At 36.9% G+C, this 22,816-nt stretch overlaps 1 protein-coding gene across 1 annotated transcript in view; it reads right to left on the bottom strand.

Annotated features, from left to right (window-relative positions):
• Positions 1-22,816, bottom strand: part of LOC123563550 (dynactin subunit 4-like) — a 46,576-nt gene that overhangs the window by 17,441 nt on the left and 6,319 nt on the right. The window contains exons 2-7 of the mRNA XM_053532938.1: positions 17,206-17,276; positions 16,723-16,901; positions 15,273-15,316; positions 3,965-4,066; positions 3,390-3,466; positions 126-238 (exon numbers count right to left, since the gene is read on the bottom strand). Coding sequence (XP_053388913.1) covers positions 126-238; positions 3,390-3,466; positions 3,965-4,066; positions 15,273-15,316; positions 16,723-16,901; positions 17,206-17,276 — 586 coding nt within the window. The remainder of the gene's footprint in view (positions 1-125; positions 239-3,389; positions 3,467-3,964; positions 4,067-15,272; positions 15,317-16,722; positions 16,902-17,205; positions 17,277-22,816) is intronic.

Below are 22,816 nucleotides of genomic sequence, written 5' to 3' on the forward strand. Positions count from 1 at the left end.
GTACTAGTTTCATCCAGATTTTGTTGATAACCAAAAAATTAACTTTACTCTTTTAAAGGCAGCCATTTTGAAACAGTTGAAGCTGTACAATATTTGGAGTCATTTCATATCCTTATGAAACTTACTTTTAGCCAACTGCACTGGCTGTGTGAAGAAGTCATCTGACAAGGGAGGAAACTCACTGACAGTCTCAGCTTCTTGAATTGTTCTTACAGTTGTCTCCTCATGTTCCTTTAATCTAAAACAGTTTAGCGAAAATTGACTTTTATACAGTTCAACTTATCAAACAAAACCTTAGCCACCAAGTCAAAGCATTCTCAAGTTAATTGTTATTAAAGGTTAATTTTGACAGTTGGTATTGGTACCTAAGAAATGCTCACATCGGTACTTACAACTGAAGCATACACAATAAACAAGAGGGCCATGAAGGCCCTGTATTGCTCACCTGACCTACTGACCTAAAGATCATAAAGATAGTTTCATTAAGATATGGTCATAAATGTGGCCTCTAAAGTGTTAACTAACTTTTCCTCTGATTTGACCTGGTGACCTAGTTTTTGACCCCACATGACCCAGATTTGAACTTGACCTATAGATCATCAAGATTAACACTCTGACCAAGTTTCATTAAGATATGGTCATAAAAGTGGCCTCTAGAGTGTTAACTAGCTTTTCCTTTGATTTGACCTGGTGACCTAGTTTTTGATCCTACATGACCCAGATTCAAACTGGACTATGAAATCATCATGATTAACGTTCTGACCAAGTTTCATGAAGATAAAGTCATAAATGTGGCCTCTACAGTGTTAACAAGATTTTCCTTTGATTTGACCTGGTGACCTAGTTTTTGACCCCAGATGACCCAATATCGAACTCATCAAAGATTTTATTGAGGGTAACATTCTGACCAAGTTTCATTAAGATTGGGCCAAAATTGTGACCTCTAGAGTGTTAACAAGCTTTTCCTTTGATTTGACCTGGTGACCTAGTTTTTGACCCCACATGACCCAATATCGAACTCGTCCAAGATTTTATTGAGGGTAACATTCTGACCAAGCTTCATTAAGATTGGGTCAAAATTGTGACCTCTAGAGTGTTAACAAGTTTTTCCTTTGATTTGACCCGGTGACCTAGTTTTTGACCCCAGATGACCCAATATCGAACTCGTCCAAGATTTTATTGAGTGTAACATTCTGACCAAGTTTCATTAAGATTAGGCCAAAATTGTGGCCTCTAGAGTGTTTACAGTCAAATTGTTGACGACGGACGGACGACGACGGACACAGGGCGATCACAAAAGCTCACCTTGAAAAACTTGAGTGCCAAACTGTCACATGAAATTATTTTCAACATTTAAAACACCCTGCTTACTGAGCAGATCTAACAATTTTCTCAATTTTAACTTATTCAAGGACCATAACTCCACAGCAACAAAGACTATTAGGCTGGTTATAGAACTTGACCAAAATAATATGCTAACTAGAGACTGTTTCTCACGAAAAACGTATGTCTCCAAAATGCCACAAATAAAGGGCCATAACTCCAGGGAAACTCCAACTAAATAATCAACTAGGCTTGGCACTGAAAACTCTTGTAAAGTTGGAAGAATTCCAACCAGCAGTATAGGAGAAATAGCACAGACCACAGAATCTGACAAATCAAGGGCAAGGACTCTGCTGAAAGTCAATTAATCAGAATATGACAATAATATGCACCACTACACTTTACACTATTCACTCACAAGGTTTGATGATATTCAGCCTAATTGTATACAACAAGTAGTGTAAATATTGTGAAATATGAAAAATCAAAGGTCATTACGCTACTGAAAATCACTGAACCAGAACATGCTGATGTTTTGTCTAACTAGACTTAACACTGATAATTCCTATAAGGTTTGGTTGAAATCTGCCCAATGGTTAAGAGAAGTTGCCAAAATTTGACAAATAAAGGACCATAACTCCCCTGAAAATCACTTTGTTTGTTTGTTTGTTTTGGGTTTAACGCCGTTTTTTAACAGTATTTCAGTCATGTAACGGCGGGCAGTTAACCTAACCAGTGTTCCTGGATTCTGTACCAGTACAAACCTGTTCTCTGCAAGTAACTGCCAACTTCCTCACATGAATTAGACGTGGAGGACTAATGATTTCAGACACAATGTCGTTTATCAAATAGTCACAGAGAACATACGCCCCGCCCGAGGATCGAACGCGCGACCCCGCGATCCGTAGACCAACGCTCTACCTACTGAGCTAAGCGGGCGGGCTCTGAAAATCACTAAACCAAAACATGCTGCTAATAAGACTTCATACTGACCACTCCTGTAAGGTTTGGTGGAAATCTGCTCAATACTGTAAGAGCAGTGGCTAAACATTATTAAGTTTGATGAATCAAGCGCCATGATTCTACAGAAAATCATCAAACCAGAAAATACTAACGATATGCATAACTATGCTTGGCAATGATCATTCTTGTGAAGTTTGGTGAAAATCAATCACATGGTGTTGGAGGAGTTGAGAGGACAAACTCTGAGACATACAGACAAACGGACAGACTGATAGCATTAAATTAATATGTCTCCCCAGTACATGTGGGAGACATAATAAACATTCAATTTGTTAAAACTGGATAAGAACTATTTAAGTTATTAAGCAGCCACTGTCAATTTTCGCAAACTGAAGTGATTCAAGAGCCATAACTCAGGACTGACTGGGGTTATCCGACTGGTCATAGGACTTGTCTGAAAAATTATACCCATAAATATTGTGATCAAGTTTGTGAACACTGGATCAGAACTGCTCCAGTTAGAGAGCAGACACTAACAATTTTCACTCTGCTAATTCAATGGCCATAACTCAGAGACTTTGGGGAACAAGCTGGTTATCCAAAGTGGCCTAGATATTAAGCCCATAATGATTGTGACCATGTTTGGTAAACATTGGATAAGAAGTGCTCAACAGAGCCCTCCCACTTCCCCACATGTTCCCATAATATGCCTAGTTCCACGGATGTAGAAGAGACAGAAATTAAAACTGCATTGCTGTGACTCATTTTGGATTCATTTCAAGTATTAATTATAATGCATGTACTTTTTGATAATTGAAAACATCTAAATAAGTATGTATTTCAGTATCTGTTTACGTATCATAGATTAAGCAATCCATGTATACAATCATGACAAAGAAAGTGTAACCATCAAAACAACATGGACAAATTTCTATACTTAAGTTCTTTCAAAAACATTATAAAACATAAATTTGTAACTACTTTCAAATATCAATCTAATCTTTGTTTACTATGTTTAATATTTCATTAGTTAATTTCTCATCAAATTAATAAATATTTTTTTAATGAATCAATGTAAAATCAATGTAAACAGTAAAGCTTACACAGGGTTTGGTCCTGGAGGCATCAATCCCTTACGTTTGGCTGCTACAGACACCAATCCATATTTGTCCATGCTTGCCTGTGAGTAAAACATTTGAATAATTTTACCATATATAAAATCTGGAAAGTAGATCCCTCGGAAGCACCGAGAACAAGGTAAACATTGAAAATTGCAGACTCTGTTTGATTCTGTTCATGAGCAGTAATGGAAAATGCAACACTGCCCATGCCCCCTAGTACCAGCTTATGCAGATTTACATATATTACAAAACATTATTTTTCAATTCAAATGTTTGATTTGGGTTTAACACTTCTTTAAACACTATCCCAGTTATTTAAGGCCAGTCAGGTAACATGATCAGTACTCCTACATTCTGTACCACTTCTCCACAAGTTACTGACAACTCCTCCACACTATTCAGTGATGGAAGACAAATGACTTCAGACACACTGCCTTTAGTCAAATCATCACAGAGAACATCAACTGCACCCAGGAGGAACAAATCTGTGACCTATAACTTTTGGAGCTAGCCAGGGCGGCTTGATTATGATGTTTCAAATGGGTAAAATTACTTACAGCATACATCAGATGGCTTCGCCTTCGTGTATACTTCTTTCTCTCCTTCTCCACCTTCTCCTTCTGTGCAAGTTGTTGATAATATTCCATCAATGCTGTAATCTGCAATGGGTGAAGAGAATCACTGTATTTAGCTTTAGGTACCACCTTATACACACATCAGTACGAGGGGTGTTCAATAAATACCCGGAAAAGTGCTCTCATTTCTTTATTTCTGGTCTCATTTTGGTAAAATTTCAAAATATGAAGGATATGAACATACTGAATGCAAATACCTAAATTACAGATTTCAGAACATGCACAATATTTATTTGTCGTCTCCTAGGCAACGCCATCACCTCAAAAGCGGCCCAACGTCATTATGATGCTGTCATATCACACTCAATTAATCAATACAACTCCTGATTACCACTGATTCAATGTTTATCACCATTAAATGCATTTTTACACCTTCCTAAGAATAAATAAATACTGTTCATATGATGTTCCTGTCGTATTGAAGAAACTGGACACTGAACTGATGCCCTATCAAGGAGCTCTTTAATTTATTAAATGTGACTGAGCGTTATTTTTCATGTCTGTAACACAAGTCGTCAGCAATATTCTCCTGACCACTTTTAAACGTCACGTCCCACTAATAAAATTTTGTTTTCTTCAGGGCATTGTCCCTTAAACCTTTTTCAGCATAGCATTTGTCTCTTTCCTTGATTTTCGATTCAAAACACAAAATATTATCTCACATCTCCGTTCAAGACTGATTTTCAAGCGACGACCAACTCAATATGTCTGCCAAATATTTTAATGATGCCACATTGATAATTTAACGTTACTGGCGTAACGCTTACTTTCCATACCAATATTCACCCAATTTAAGAAAAGGTAGCTTGAAAAATAGGTAAGTGGCAAATAATGTTTTAGCGCAAGTAAAATAGAAAAAGAGACAAAATTGGGCCAGATGACGTCACATGACGTTGCCATGGGGACTCTAATTTTGACATATCAACTCAGTATTTCCTAGTCTACATTTTGTAGCATTTTCATTTATTTTTGATGATACATGAGGAATTGAGAGCACTTTTCTGGGTACGCCCCTCGTAGTAACAATTTATTGCATTTAAAAGATCTACATCATCTTGCTGGTAACTGCACTGGGCTGGTTTCAATAAAAAACAACTAGATGTGTGTCCATAGGACACAGGTGCCCCCCAAATCCTGCCACTGTAACATGGTTTTATGACACACAATTTTTAAAACGTTTGCAACAAAAAACTTTAAAGAACCTTATGTGTATTTTTCACTCAGTTGGCCATAACTCTGGCCTAGCTGAGTAAAATCCAAAAGAGAACACTTCATAGGCTATAAAACAATCCTCTAATGTTTTATGATTCTAGGTCAAGTACATTTTAACATATATGTTTCACAAACTTTTTTTTTTTAGTAAGTCTGGACAGGAAGTCTGGTCTTGTGTAGTGAAATAATGACTGTAGGTAAAATATTTTTGGAGCTACGCGCGACAAAACATTAAAATGACAATTTTTTCCTAGTCAGGGGCCATAACTCCTATAATACTGAATGAATCTAGATGCGAAACCCCTTGTGCACAACTGCACATGCTGACCAACATTCCTGTAAACTGGTGACTCTAGGTCAAATACTTTTGGAGCTACGCGCGACACAACATTAAAATGACCAATTTTTAACTAAGTCAGGGGCCATAACTCCTACAATACTGAATGAATCCGGATGCAAAACCCCAGGTGCACAACTGCACATGCTGACCAACATTTCTGTAAACTTTGGTGACTCTAGGTCAAATACTTTTGGAGCTAGGCGCGACACATCACTAAAATGACCAATTTTTACAAAGTCAGGGGCCATAACTCCTACATGACTGAATGAATCCAGACGCGAAACCCCAGGTGCACAACTACACATGCTGACCAACATTCCTGTAAAGTTTTGTGACTCTACGTCAAATACGTTTTGAGCTACGCGCGACATAACATTCTCGGAAGGACGGACAGACGGATGGACAAGAGCAAATCTATATGCCCCCACCACTCACGGGGGGAGGGGGGGCACAAAAATGATGTCAGCACTGTATAACACATGTCCCCCTCAAAATAATGAAAGGATAAAATAAGTCAACAAGAGGGCCATGATGGCCCTATATTGCTCACCTGAGTACCATTGCTCTTAATGATGAGATCAAGTTTTGACAAAGATCACACAGGCATACACTTTAAATATCATCAGTATAAATATTTTCTTGTAACAGTCCCTTTTGACCTATGGGTCACATACTAGTCAGGGCCAATCTCCATACCAAGTTTGAGGGTCCTATGCTCAAATGCTGCATTTTTGTACTAGCATGACTATTCCTTACCCTGGAAGACTTAAAAAACATTTAAAACCAATCTCATTAGATGCTGCTGAGGTATATTCATTTACATAAAATAAAGGGAGGTAATTTGTCATAAATTCAGTCAATAGTTATCTACCCTGAGTCCATCTGATGGCATAAATGACGTTTCAAATGGTAACTGAGATACACCCATTTTAATTTGAAATAAAGGGAGGTAATTTGACATAAAATCAGTCCATAGTTATCTACCCTGATTGTCCAACTAATGACAATAATGAAATTTCAAATGAGTCCTATAAGTACTTACTGATATAAATCCATTTTGCTTAAAATCAGGGGAGGTAATCAGATAAAAAAAACTCCAGAACCTATCATTGGATCTGACAGATTCATCATGGAATCCAAAATTTATTGTTGTTGAAGATATTTTGCAAGTTTGTATCAAATCAAACCATAAATGAAGTCTCTATATGGCTGCAAAAGCCAAAATAGCACATTTTGGCATTTTGGGGGCCATAACTCTGAAACTAATGATGGGATCTGGCTAGTTTTCGAAAAGAACTAAGATATTATGCCAATACAAGTTCTGTGCAAGTTTGATTAAAGTTGATTGCAAAATGTGGTCTCTATCGTGTTCACAAGCCAAAAATAGCAAATTTTGACCCTTTAAGGGGCCATAACTCTGGAACCCATGATTGGAAAGGAACCGAGATATTATGCCAATACAAGTTGTGTGCAAGTTTGATTAAAATTGATTGCAAACTGTGGTCTCTATCGTGTTCATAAGAAATTGTGAACGGACGACAGACGGACGACGGACGATCACAAAAGCTCACCTTGTCACTACGTGACAGGAGAGCTAAATAGGGGCCAAATGAAAGAGGACCATGATGGTCCTGAATCGCTCACCTGTCCCCATTTGACCCAGTTTTGAACTGAGTATGACATCGTTCTTTCTATTATTTGACACAGTGACCTAGTTTTTGAGCTCATGTGACCCAATTTTGAATTTGGCCTAGATATCATCAAGATAAAAATTCTGCCCAATTTTGATGAAAATCCATTTAAAATATGGCCTCTAGAGAGGTCATAAGGTTTTTCTATTATTTGACCTAATGACCTAGTTTTTGAAAACACATGACCCAGTTTTGAACCGGACCTAGATATCATCAAGGTGAAAATACTCACTAATTTTCATGAAGATCTCATGAAAAATATGGCCTCTAGAGAGGTCACAAGGTTTTTCCATTATTAAACCTAATGACCTAGTTTTTGACCGCACGTGACCCAGTTTTGAACTTGACCTAGATATCATCAAGGTGAACATTCAGACCAATTTTCATGAAGTTCCATTAAAAAATGTGGCCTCTAGAGAGGTCAAAAGGTTTTCTATTTTTAGATCTACTGACCTAGTTTTTGACCGCAGTTGACCCAGTTTTGAATCTGACCTAGATATCATCAAGATGAACATTCAGACCACTTTTCATACAGATCCCATGAAAAATATGGCCTCTAGAGAGGTCACAAGCTTTTTTTCATTATTTGACCTACTGACCTAGTTTTTGATGGCACTTGACTCAGTTTCGAGCCTGACCTAGATATCATCAAGTTGAACATTCTGACCAATTTTCATGAAGATCCATTCAAAAGTATGGCCTCTAGAAAGGTCACAAGGTTTTTCTATTTTTAGACCTACTGACCTAGTTTTTGACGCAGTTGACCCAATTTCAAACTTGACCTAGATATCATCAAGATGAACATTCAGACCAACTTTCATACAGATCCCATGAAAAATATGGCCTCTAGAGAGGTCACAAGGTTTTTTTATTATTTGACCTACTGACCTAGTTTTTGATGGCACGTGACCCGAACTTGACCTGGATATCATCAAGGTGAACATTCTGACTAACTTTCATGAAGATCCATTGAAAAGTATGGCCTCTAGAGAGGTCACAAGGTTTTTCTATTTTTAGACCTACTGACCTAGATTTGGAAAGCACATGACCCAGTTTCGAACTTGACAGAGATATCATCAAGGTAAACATTCTGACCAATTTTCATAAAGATCCCATGAAAAATGTGACCTCTAGAGTGGTCACAAGCAAAAGTTTACGCACAGACGGACGACAGATGCTGCGTGATCACAAAAGCTCACCTTGTCACTTTGTGACAGGTGAGCTAAAAACAAGAACTGTCCGAGGACAGCAACGCTCGACTATTCAACAGCCTTGTCAATTGAATGAATACAAAAGTCGAAAAAGGGGCATAATTTTGTAAAAATGGGAAAAAGGGTTATGGAACCTTCACAGTGCTTATCAGCTCATGACAGTGAACAAGTGTGTGAAGTTTCAATCCTTTCCCATTAGTGGATACTGAAATACCAGCTGACATACAAAGACCTAAAACCAAAAACTACTAAGTCAAACAAGAGGACCATCATGGTCCTGAATCGCTCACCTCTTCCCTCATGACCCAGTTTTGAGTATGACGTCGTTGACCTAGATATTATCAAGATAAAAATGCTGACCAATTTTCATGAAGATCCATTAAAAAATATGGTCTCTAGAGAGGTCACAATGTTTTTCTATCATTTGACCTATTGCATAGTTTTCGAAGGTACGTGACCCTGTTTTGAACTTTACCTAGATATCATCAAGGTGAACATTCTCACTAATTTTCATGAAGATCTCATGAAAAATATGGCCTCTAGAGAGGTCAAAAGATTTTTCTAATTTTAGACCTACTGACCTAGTTTTTGACCGCAGTTGACCCAATTTCAAACTTGACCTAGATATCATCAAGATGAACATTCAGACCAACTTTCATACAGATCCCATGAAAAGTATGGCCTCTAGAGAGGTCACAAGGTTTTTTTATTATTTGACCTACTGACCTAGTTTTTAAGGCACATGACTCTTTTCAAACTTGACCTAGATATCATCAAGGTGAACATTCTGACTAATTTTCATGAAGATCCATCCAAGGGTATGGCCTCTAGAGAGGTCACAAGGTTTTTCTATTTCAAGACCTACTGACCTAGTTTTTGATCGCAGTTGACCCAGTTTCAAACTTGACCTATGTATCATCAAGATCAACATTCAGACCGACTTTCATATAGATCCCATGAAAAATATGGCCTCTAGAGAGGTCACAATGTTTTTTTCATTATTTGACCTACTGACCCACTTTTTGATGGCACGTGACCTACTTTCAAACTTGACCTAGATATCATCAAGATGAACATTCTGACCAATTTTTATGGAGATCCATTCACAAGTATGGCCTCTAGAGAGGTCACAAGGTTTTTCCATTTTTAGCCCTACTGACCTAGTTTTTGACCGCACATGACCCTGTTTCGAACTTGACCTAGATATCATCAAGATGAACACTAAGACCAACTTTCATACAGATCCCATGAAAAATATGGCCTCTAGAGAGGTCACAAGGTTTTTCTATTATTTGACCTACTGACCTAGTTTTTGAAGCCACATGGCCCACTATTGACCTAGATATCATCAAGATGAACATTCTGACCAATTTTCATGAAGATCTCATGAAATATATGGCCTCTAGAGAGGTCACAAGGTTTTTCTATATTTAGAACTACTGACCTAGTTTTTTAAGGCACGTGACCCAGTTTCGAACTTGACCTAGATATCATCAAGATGAACATTCAGACCAACTTTCATACAGATCCCATGAAAAATATGGCCTTTAGAGAGGTCACAAGGTTTTTCTATTATTTGATCTACTGGCCTAGTTTTTGAAGGCAAGTGACCCAGTTTCGAACCTGACCTAGATATCATCAAGGTGAACGTTCTGACCAATTTTCATGAAGATCTTGTGAAATATATGTCCTCTAGAGAGGTCACAAGGTTTTTCTATTTTTAGACCTACTGACCTAGATTTTGACGGCACGTGACCCAGTTTCGAACTTGACCTAGATATCATCAAGGTGAACATTCTGACCAAATTTCATAAAGATCCCACAAAAATTGTGACCTCTAGAGTGGTCACAAGCAAAAGTTTACGGACGGACGCACGTACGGACGCACTGATGGACGGACGGACGACGGACGACGGACACCGCGCGATCACAAAAGCTCACCTTGTCACTTTGTGACAGGTGAGCTAAAAAGGGGCATAATTTTGAAAAAATGCAAAGTAGAGTTACGGGACCTACACAGTGCATGTCAGATCATGACAGTGAACAAGTGTGTGAAGTTTCAATCCATTCCCATTAGTGAGAACTGGGATACCAGCTTACATACAAAACCTTAACCAAGAATTTCCAAGTCGAAAAAGAGGCATAATTTTGTAAACAAGACGACCATGATGGTCCTGAATCGCTCACCTGTCCCCACATGACCCAGTTTTGAACTGAGTATGACGTCATTTTTTCTATTATTTGACACAGTGACCTAATTTTGAGCTCATGTGACCCAGTTTTGAACTTGACCTAGATATCATCAAGGTGAACGTTCTGACCAATTTTCATGAAGATCCATTGAAAAATATGGCCTCTAGAGAGGTCAGAAGGTTTTTCTATTTTCAGACCTATTGACCTAGTTTCTGACCGCAGTTGACCCAGTTTCGAACTTGACCTAAATATCATCAAGATTCTGACCAACTTTCATAAAGATCCCATGAAAAATGTGACCTCTAGAGTGGTCACAAGCAAAAGTTTACGCACGGACGGACGCTGCGCGATCACAAAAGTTCACCTTGTCACTTTGTGACAGGTGAGCTAAAAAGCAAATTAGAGTTATGGAACCTGAGCAATGTAGGTCAGTTTATGCATGGATGCTGCGCGATCACAAAAGCTCACCTTGTCACTTTGTGACAGGTGAGCTAAAAAGCAAATTAGAGTTATGGAACCTGTGCAATGTAGGTCAGTTTATTACAGTGTAGTGTGTGAAGTTTCAATCCATTCCCACAAGTAATTACTGAGGTACAGCTTGAGTCCAATAGCTCTACTATTCTTTGAATAGTCGAGCTAAAAACTGACATGGAATTCCCAAGTTTCACTAGAATTAGATAGAAACTGTGGAAGTTGAGTACACAAGGTACATATGCAGTTGTAATACGGCTAAGTCCAAATAGGGGCATAACAAACAAGAGGACCATGATGGTCCTGAATCGCTCACCTCTTCCCACATGACCCAGTTTTGAGTATGACGTCGTTTTTTCTATTATTTGACATAGTGACCTAGTTTTTGAGCTCATGTGACCCAGTTTTGAACTTGACCTAGATATTATCAAGATAAAAATGCTGACCAATTTTCATGAAGATCCATTGAAAAATATGGTCTTTAGAGAGGTCACAAGGTTTTTCTATTATTTGACCTATTGACCTAGTTTTCGAAGGTACATGACCCTGTTTTGAACTTTGCCTTGATATCATCAAGGTGAACAATCTCACTAATTTTCATGAAGATCTCATGAAAAATATGGCCTCTAGAGAGGTCACAAGGTTTTTCAATTTTTATACCTACTGGCCTAGTTTTTGACTGCACGTGACCCAGTTTCTAAACTGACCTAGATATCATCAAGGTGAACATTCAGATCAATTTTTATAAAGATCCATTGAAAAATATGGCCTCTAGAGAGGTCAAAAGATTTTTCTAATTTTAGACCTACTGACCTAGTTTTTGACGGCAGTTGACCCAATTTCAAACCTGACCTAGATATCATCAAGATGAACATTCAGACCAACTTTCATACAGATCCCATGAAAAGTATGGCCTCTAGAGAGGTCACAAGGTTTTTTCATTATCTGACCTACTGACCTAGTTTTTTAAGGCACGTGACCCATTTCAAGCTTGACCTTGATATCATCAAGGTGAACATTCTGACCAATTTTCATGAAGATCCATTCAAGGGTATGGCCTCTAGAGAGGTCCAAAGGTTTTTCTATTTCAAGACCTACTAACCTAGTTTTTGATTGCAGTTGACCCAGTTTCAAACCTGACCTATATATCATCAAGATCAACATTCAGACCGACTTTCATACAGATCCCATTAAAAATATGGCCTCTAGAGAGGTCACAACGTTTTTTCATTATTTGACCTACTGACCTACTTTTTGAGGGCACGTAACCCACTTTCAAACTTGACCTAGATATCATCAAGATGAACATTCTGACCAATTTTTATGGAGATCCATTCACAAGATGGCCTCTAGAGAGGTCACAAGGTTTTTCTATTTTTAGACCTACTGACCTAGTTTTTGACCGCACATGACCCTGTTTCGAACTTGACCTAGATATCATCAAGATGAACATTCAGACCAACTTTCATACAGATATCATGAAAAATATGGCCTTTAGAGAGGTCACAAGGTTTTTCTATTATTTGACCTACTGACCTAGTTTTTGAAGGCACGTGAACCGCTTTCGAACCTGACCTAGATATCATCAAGATGAACATTCAGACCAACTTCCATATAGATTCCATGAAAAATATGGCCTCTAGAGAGGTCACAAGGTTTTTCTATTATTTGACCTACTGACCTAGTTTTTGAAGGCACGTGACCCACTTTCGAACTAGATATCATCAAGGTGAACATTCTGACTAATTTTCATGAAGATCTCATGAAATATATGGCCTCTAGAGAGGTCACAAGGTTTTTTATTTTTAGACCTACTGACCTAGTTTTTGAACGCATGTGACCCAGTTTCGAACTTGACCTAGATATCATCAAGATGAACATTCAGACCAACTTTCATACAGATCCCATGAAAAATATGGCCTTTAGAGAGGTCACAAGGTTTTTCTATTATTTGACCTACTGACCTAGTTTTTAAAGGCACGTGACCCAGTTTCGAACTTGACCTAGATATCATCAAGGTGAACGTTCTGACCAATTTTCATGAAGATTTTGTGAAATATATGGCCTCTAGAGAGGTCACAAGGTTTTTCTATTTTTAGACCTACTGACCTAGTTTTTGATGGCACGTGACCCAGTTTCGAACTTGACCTAGATATCATCAAGGTGAACATTCTGACCAATTTTCATGAAGATCTTGTGAAATATATGGCCTCTAGAGAGGTCACAAGGTTTTTCTATTTTTAGACCTACTGACCTAGTTTTTGAAGGGACGTGACCCAGGTTCGAACTTGACCTAGATATCATCAAGATGAACATTCTGACAAACTTTCATAAAGATCCCACAAAAAATGTGACCTCTAGAGTGGTCACAAGCAAAAGTTTACGGGCGCACGTACGCACGGACGGACGACGGACACCGCACGATCACAAAAGCTCACCTTGTCACTTTGTGACAGGTGAGCTAAAAAAATTCTGACCAATTTTCATGAAGATCCATTGAAAAATATGGCCTCTAGAGAGGTCACAAGGTTTTTCTATTATTTGACCTAATGACCTAGTTTTTGATCGCACGTGACCCACTTTTAAACTTGACCTAGATATCATCAAGGTGAACATTCTCACCAATTTTCATGAAGATCTCGTGAAAAATATGGCCTCTAGAGAGGTCACAAGGGTTTTCTATTTTTCGACCTACTGACCTAGTTTTTGACTGCACATGACCCAGTTACGAACCTGACCTAGATATCATCAAGCTGAACATTCTCACCAATTTTCATGAAGATCCATTGAGAAATATGGCCTCTAGAGAGGTCACAAGGTTTTTTCTATTTTTAGACCTACTGACCTAGTTTTTGACCCCACGTGACCCAGTTTCGAATCTGGCTTAGATATCATCAAGATGAACATTCTGACAAATTTTCATGAAGATCCATTGAAAAATATCGCCTCTAGAGAGGTCACAAGGTTTTCCTATTTTAAGACCTACTGACCTAGTTTTTGACCGCACATGACCCAGTTTCGAACTTGACCTAGATATCATCAAGGTGAACATTCTGACCAATTTTCATGAAGATCCATTGAGAAATATGGCCACTAGAGAGGTCACAAGGTTTTTCTATTTTTAGATTTACTGACCTAGTTTTTGACCCCACATGACCCAGTTTCGAACTTGACCTAGATATCATCAAGGTGAACATTCTGACCAATATTCATGAAGATCTCATGAAAAATATGGCCTCTAGAGAGGTCACAAGGTTTTTCTATTTTTAGACCTACTGACCTAGTTTTTGACCCTACGTGACCCAGTTTCGAACTTAACCTAGATATCATCAAGATCTCATGAAAAATATGGCCTCTAGAGAGGTCACAAGGTTTTTCTATTTTTAGACCTACTGACCTAGTTTTTGACCCCACGTGACCCAGTTTCGAACTAGACCTAGATATTATCAAGATGAACATTCTGACCAATTTTCATGAAGATCTTGTGAAATATATGGCCTCTAGAGAGGTCACAAGGTTTTTCTATTTTTAGACCTACTGACCTAGTTTTTGATGGCACGTGACCCAGTTTCGAACTTGACCTAGATATCATCAAGATGAACATTCTGACCAACTTTCATAAAGATCCCATGAAAAATGTGACCTCTAGAGTGGTCACAAGCAAAAGTTTACGGACGCACGGACGGACGACGGACACTGCGCGATCACAAAAGCTCACCTTGTCACTTTGTGACAGGTGAGCTAAAAATAACAACCTGGCATGAAAGTCCTGTTAATATACGCATGTTCATTTGAATTGGATGGAAACTTTGCCAGTTGAGTAAACAAGGTAAGAGGTAGTTCTAACATGACTAAGTTCAAAATGGAGCATACCTCAAAAAGGTAATTAGACATGGAAGTCCATAACTTATGTGCATGTCCACTAAATATTCATGATATATACATTAAGTGAATGGGAACTGCAGTAAGAAATGAGAACAAAAGGTACAAAGTTATTGTAGTTGTGATATGGCTAATGTAATTTATTATTAAAATTTTCAAAGGTCTTTTGATTTCAAGAAATTGCAATTATAAAAGTTTAAGGTAAGTTCATTTAACAGTATCTGACATACCCTTGCAGCATCAGGATTTGCCAGGTCCTCCCATGCGCCACTTGCTGAAATATATACAGACTTGCTACAAACAATCAATACTGTATTTAATTTTAATTTAAAAATCTGAAAAAGCATTTTCCAATTTCAATTGTTTTCAGACAAAACAACAAGAGCTGTCCGTAAGACAGCGCGCTCCACTATTCGGGGATTTGACAGTATTATGAATAAATGTCTGAATAAGAAACCTCTACTATAAAAGGAAGATACACCAAGGGGCATAATTCCATCAAATACACAAGGGGCATAATTCTGTCAAAAATACAATTAGAGTTATAGGGTATGTAACCACACATGCAGATGATGATTATAAACAAATACTTTTTCAAGTCATTATCTTTTAAAGTACCAAAGATATGTCTATTAATAAAGCTTTCGAAAAAATTTAACATGAAAATAATTCCAAGTATAACTCCTTGGTGACCTTGAGTTTTGACCATGGGTATAATGGGCCCAGCCCCTGCATATACTATGTTTTTATGCTGGACAATGTTTATGAGAACTTACAGTAAGATATAAGCAAAAGTAACAAAGTTATGACAGAAAAACAAAGGTTGCTGAAAAACTTTAACCTTAAAAATAACCTAAGTATAAGACCTTGGTGACCTTGACCTTGGATCTGTACATACTTTGTTTGCATACTGGACAGTGTTTATGTAAAGTTACAGTAAGATATAAGCAAAAGTAACAAAGTTATGACAGAAAAACAAAGGTTGCCGAAAAACTGTAACCTTAAAAATAACCTAAATAACAGCTTGGTGACCTTGACCTTGGGTATAATGGGCTCAGCCCCTACACATACATTGTTTGTATATTGGACAATGTTTATGTGAAGTTACAGTAAGATATAAGCAATAGTAACAAAGATATGACAGAAAAACAAAGGTTGCCGAAAAACTTTAACCAAGAAGGGCCACGTCGACGCTGGGGCGAGTAGTATAGCCCCCCTATTCTCCGAATAGTGGCGCTAAAAATGCCTTTCATATTGTTGAGAAAAGCAAGGAAAGTTTTCTTCAAGGGGAAGCAAAGTCTAACTATAAGTTGATTTTAAAGAATGAACATTAAAACTGCATTTCCTTTTTAGATTGGGCTACACTGACAGTTGGAGGATAGTGAAAGATAAAAGGACATTTCAATTACAGAGGCTTCTCTAATACTTTTGCAAGCTACTGTAAAGCACTCGTGTTTTAGACTAAAAAAAAGTTAGTAATTTTAGTTGGAGTATTTACAATCACTTGTTTTAGTCCAGGTCCTTTAACTCTTGTATTACTCAAATCTGTAAGAAAGAGTTAGACTGACCATATATAGAGACAACTTGCCTCTTCAGACCACTGGTTTCATTTTTGATTCAAATCTTATCAATGTATTTTAACCTACTAATCAATGCCACCTGAAAATGTAGACCACCTACCAACAGGTTTATCAGGGATAGCTACATCTCTTGTCGTCCACCTACAGAAGCCACAGGCAAGGTAGTACATCTTCTTTGGAGTGGACTTTCCCGGATCATCTGGGTTTGATACCATCTGACTTGTAGCTCTAGTGGTAAGGGTGTGGCCACAACTTGGACAGTCAAAACAGTTGGTACATCTGCAGCAGTAATATTTTGTAAAGCATGTAAATTAGGAACATAAAATGTAATAAAACTTATAAGACACAAAAATATACCCTTGCACTGTATGAACTTTTATTTCTCTCATTTTCATTTAAACACATGTCATACTTACACCCCATAAGGGATCTAGTTTTATTGAATGATATTTTATAAAAGCTTTTTCTCAAATAAAATAATTATACTTCTTGTTATATACCAAGTATATACCTGCATCTTTTTTTTTGGAAAATCATTATAATAATTAATAAGAAGTATGAAAACAAACAAAATAACTCCAACCTGTTTTTCTTTAATTTTGCTTCTGCTGAAGGCATGTTCTCCAGACAGTTTGGACAATAAGGGGAATCAACCTGAAAAGTAAGCGGAACTTTAAGTCAAGGCAGAGCAAGTTCTATTTCCAATGTTTGAGATAAAAAACAAAAACATTTTGCACTCAAATGAACCATAGTTTTATGCTGAAACATCTGTACATATAAGTAAATGATTGAATGATAAGAAAATGATTAAAATAACAACTACTAGATATTTAGATAAAAACAATGTCCTTTACAAACATTTCTTATAAAGTTTTCTGGCATGAATATAAAAACAATGTTGAAGTGGCATGCTTCCAGATGTACAACACAGTTCTGAAAATATCAGTAATTCAATTTACTTATAAAATGTCTATACATGATATTTCAAAAATTGTACATACTAGGTATAATTAAGAAATGATTTACAGCAAAAGCATGTTGGTTAATAGCTATACATACCAAATGTGGTTTGTATATAACACTGACTTTAGCCTTTAGCGTATTGGCAGCAAGTGATTCTGCCTTTGCAACCAGAGCAGACCAGATCAGCCTGCACATCCATGCAGACTGATCTTGGTCTGTACTGTTCGCTATTCAGTCAGTAAATTTTTTAGTGAATACCCCTTTGAATAATAAATGGTGCTGCCCAAATTGAATGATAACCAGTCCATTTTAGAAGTCTTGCACCGCCTACAGGTGCCATCGCTTGTCTGCAAGTGCTGGACAATATGTAAGAAAAGAGTTATATTTTGGATTTTCTAAAAACAAAAAAGGCCATAACTCTGACAAAATGCAGGTTAGAGTTACGGTTCTTGACCTACATTGTCCCCTAATGATGATAAAAAAGTGTGCAAAGTTTCATAGCTCTTAATGATTTTTTAGAAAAGGTGACCTTAACAAAAATTTCAACCAATAAACTCAAATTTTCTAAGTACAAAAAGGGCCATAATTCTAACAAAATGCACATCCGAGTTATGGGTCTTGGCCTACATCGTTCCCCAATGATGATAAACAAGTGTGCAAAGTTACAAAGCTGTAGCTCTTAAAGTTTTTGAGAAAAGGTGGACCAGGGCGTCCGCTGCCTATCGTATTTGGAGCCAGTGGCTAAAACTTTGACTAAAATGGTTTAAAAAAAATCTCGAGTGGCGCAACATTATGGCTCCATATGATATATATTTTCAATATTTCCCACAGTGTGTTATTGTGCATTTGATCCAGAAGTGTGGTTCCTGTTTCGCACGTCTCGGGTATTCTCCCGTGTAGAAAAAACCGATAGCAAGTAATCAGCTGATGCGATGACGTATGTTTTGACAGGTGTGTATATTGCATACTGTTGTGACACCCACGTGCGAGTTAATTGGATGAGAGTGGGGGAGACAGATGCGATCAATTATTAAAGAAAGCAAGTTTTCAATGGAAATGTTTGAAGTATCCGCTACTGTTTATTTTAATTGATCCAATTATCGATGACCCAACCAATTTTATTGATCAAAGAGTGGCGACCAATTTGTTTTAAATGGCTTTTTTCCACGCTGTTTCCCCCCGACAATTTTTCGGTTCTTTCTTTCGAGATTAACTTAAATCAGATAATATTTACAGTACTTGTAACCTATGTATATTTGATAAACAATTTTCAAACAATGTCGTCTGACAGGACGCCACGGACCTGACCAATGGGTCAGTCAACATGACTAGGGTCTAAAAATTTATTCTGATTTTCTGTTTAAAAGTTTATAAATGAAAACAGACATCTAAATTTGATCATGCAATGGAATAATCGGCAACTTGAGTGATAACTATTCACACTGATATGTATTAATTGACACCTTTTTCGAACACTAATAAAGCCACTTACCGAGATTTGTTTTTTGTAAAATCCTAATTTTCCTGTATTTTCAGACATAATTTAACTTTTAGATCCCAGTATTGAGTATCATCCGACACATTGGGTGACAAAATTGCATTAACATCTTGAAATAAACACAGGCACATGGCGGCTGAAGTTCAAAGAAAATGTGCCGATTTTGATGTAGGAACTGTTTCACACTTGTATTAAAAAAAATCCTGGACCCTCTATCTTCTATACCTACCACCAAGAAAATATAAAACACAAAAGATATGACATTAAATAGATAGTAAGTGTAACAAGTGTTATGTTGTTTATTTTTTATACATATCCCATCTTTATGCATACAAAACAGACAACGGCTTCAAAAAAATGGATTGGCTCCAAAATTTTGAAAGTGGCTAAACTGGTGGCTCCAACTTTTAAAATCCCAGCGGACGCCCTGTGGACCTAAACAAAAACTCATTTTTTCTAAGTACAAAAAGGGCCATAATTCTGACAAAACGCATACTCTTAAATCATTTAATTTTGTTAGCACAAAACGACTGTTTCGTGGGGACGTAATTTTGTGGATTTCAAATTTTTTATTTATGGTGCAAGAGTTATGGCCCTTGTGTCATGTGATGTGACTGATGATGTTGAACAACTATTTTAAGTTTGAATCCAATCCATTTAGTATTAATTGAGATAGAGTGAAAGTGCATCAAAACTTTAACCTGAAATTCTAAGTAAAAGGGGAGATAATTCATGAAACATTGGTGTGAGAGTTATGGACCTAGTGTCAAATGATGTGGGAGATGATGTGGAACAACTACTTTCAGTTTGAATAAAATCCATTTCGTAATAACTGAGATAGAGTGAAAGTACATCAAAACTTTACACTGAAATTCTAAGTAAAAAGGGGGGATAATTCATGAAATATTGGTGTGAGAGTTATGGCACTTTTGCCATACGATGTGGGTGATGATGAGGAATAACTATTTAAGGTCTGAAAATAATCTATCGAGTAATTACAGAGATAAAGAGAAAGTGAATCAAAACTTTAACCAAGGGTCTAGTAGGACAGCTCTCGAATCTTCGTATAGTCAAGCTAAAATTGATGGTGCACAAGACCTTGGGTGACGGTTCACTAGCCACTGCCTAAATGTTCACATAATTCTATAGGAGAGATCGTGTTTGTATACAAATCTGTTGTATTTTCTATTTTTAGAACTGATAAGACAAACTTCGGGTGGGCAGACGCCGAGCGTCCATGTTTTTTTGTAAACAGTGAGGTTTTTCTAACGGCTTAAACTTTCTTAAAACAAATACGATATCAATAATGTTTTGATCAATGGAAAGGATATAAAACAAGCAATTTATTGATTACTTTTAATTATTATTTCGAAATAAAATGGATTAATTATGAACGCTTAACTTACAGCTTTTTTTCTAAAACTTTGGAGCATCGTTACGCTGTTATTAAAATCATATGTCATTTAAAATCTGGGGAAACAGGCTGATTCGGACCGTGGCTGATTCGGACCATGGCTGATTCGGACCAAATATTTAGGCTGATTCGGACCACATACTTCGAAAATAAGTACATAATGACCATATATTTTGGCTGATTCAGACCACAAACTTTTATTTAACAGTCAATAATGACCATATATTTTGGATGATTCAGCAATTTCAGAAAATAATGTTGATTATAGCTTATATTGAGGTTTAACTTGAAGTAAAGACATAAAATATACACCGTACAAGCAGGTAAGAAGTTTTGACAAACTAAAATGCATCTAAATAAGGACTTTAATTATTCTTTGCATCAGACATTAAACTTAATACTCATAAATTTTATTTTTACTCATGACATTAGTGTCAGGAAAACTTAAACAATTTGGGCCGAATAAGCCAAGTAAATTTGGTCCGAATCAGCCATGGTCCGAGTCAGCCTGTATTCATTCTGATCCCATACACAAACTCTGTAAAAACATTTGTTTAGCCCACCACCAGATAAACAGGTGTTAATGCGTGACGTCTCTCCTATAAACTGGTAGCCCTAGTTAGCAGTTTGGTACGGGTTACATTGAATACCGGAATCTACATTTTTACAGGAATCTACCGGAATCCAGATTATTTTACCAAAATCTACCATTTACTGTCAAAGTTTTAATTTATTTAATGTTTAATCATGTCTAGTAAACAAATGATTACATTAAAAATACATCTGAGAAAAGAAATTTCTAAAAAAATAATGAAAACAATGAATATCGTCAATTTTTATTCACTGGGTGTAAATATCACAGCAAACTTTTCTTACGGAGTAATAGGCAGTAAAATAGGCAGTTGTTACTTCCCTTTGTAAATAGACGAAATAAAATATTTATTGTAGCTTTCATTGTTCAAATTATCATAATATATTTCTTAATAAGTATCAAGTTTTTATTAAATTTTTTTTTATTTATTTTTAGTTTTTTGTTTTATTGTTATTTTTATTTTTAGCTGTAGTACAATAAATCGCTTTATAACCTTAGCTCAGGGCTAGTCCTTTTTGGTTTAACTTTCAAAAGTAAAGGGCCTCATGTTTTAATAAAAATTGGTAAACAGGTAGGTCCAGGTTTTAAAGTTTAGGTTGGGCATACCTCAAGTTAATGCAAGCTGGTCCGACTTTATAGAGGTAATGGCGCCGGCTATGTAGATTTACTTATATTCTAATATATATGTATTTTTCAGACTGATACTGCATTTCTCAGACTGATACTGCAGAAGAATAAACAAACAATAAAGTGCAAAAATGTCATAAATTTATTCAATGCCACAAGCAAGAAAATGCAAAGCTAAGATGAATGAATATTATGTGCAACTTTAAGCATTTTTTCTCATTGATTTCTCTGGTGATATGTCTGAACTGAATTCTGTATGAAGCAGAGCAGAACAAGAACCAAACATGCATACATATTTGTATATATACACTTTTTACATCGTTTTCAGTTTTACAGGAACTAAGAAAGCTGTCTGCACTTTACAGGAAGTAAGGGAAATGTCAACAGAAATGTAGGTGCATAATGTGCTAAATGCATCTGGTGTGATATTTCATCTTGCAACTTAAAATGATGTTATTCATTGTTTCGTCTTTTTGGCGTTGACAGTCACAGTCCTGATGTTAACCTTTCGCTTTCTTTGACCAGGTTTTTTACCCTCAGTTCTTGGTGCAATGACAGCACTGCGTCCGTCAGTAGAAATGACAATTTTGTCATCTTTAACAACATACTGTCTGAAGCGTTTGAACAAGTTTGCTCTTTGCTGCTCAGTCATATCTATCCAGACTTCCTTTGTAACCTCAAAGTGCTGGTGAGAAGCAGCCAAGCGAAAGTTACCTGTTGACGGAAGGGCTGCTCTCAGTTCTTGGAACTGGCCATTCACTCGTTGTTTAACCAGCCTGACAAACTCAGGTAAGCTTTCATTTCCCAGTCAACTGTCTGTTTCAACACATGATTAATTGACTCACAGTTGTTGTTTGTCCAGTCGCTTGATATTATTCCATCTCTTAAAGGTTCGTTCACCTTAGTTTTAAGCGTCTGTCGAAGTCGTTTTTGAAAGTATTGCACAAACTTGTCAGAAAAATTTGTGCAGAAGCTTTCAAGTTCGTCAGACTGGACTTCGAAGATTATGTCATCCGAAGCATTGACCAGTCCATCACGCCCAAATATTTTGTCAAGGATGACCTTCCTGTCTGTCAGGGCAACACCGTTGTCAGTCAAAT

Source organism: Mercenaria mercenaria, chromosome 2 (genome assembly GCF_021730395.1).
Source record: "Mercenaria mercenaria strain notata chromosome 2, MADL_Memer_1, whole genome shotgun sequence".
Classification (NCBI taxonomy): Eukaryota; Metazoa; Mollusca; class Bivalvia; order Venerida; family Veneridae; genus Mercenaria; species Mercenaria mercenaria.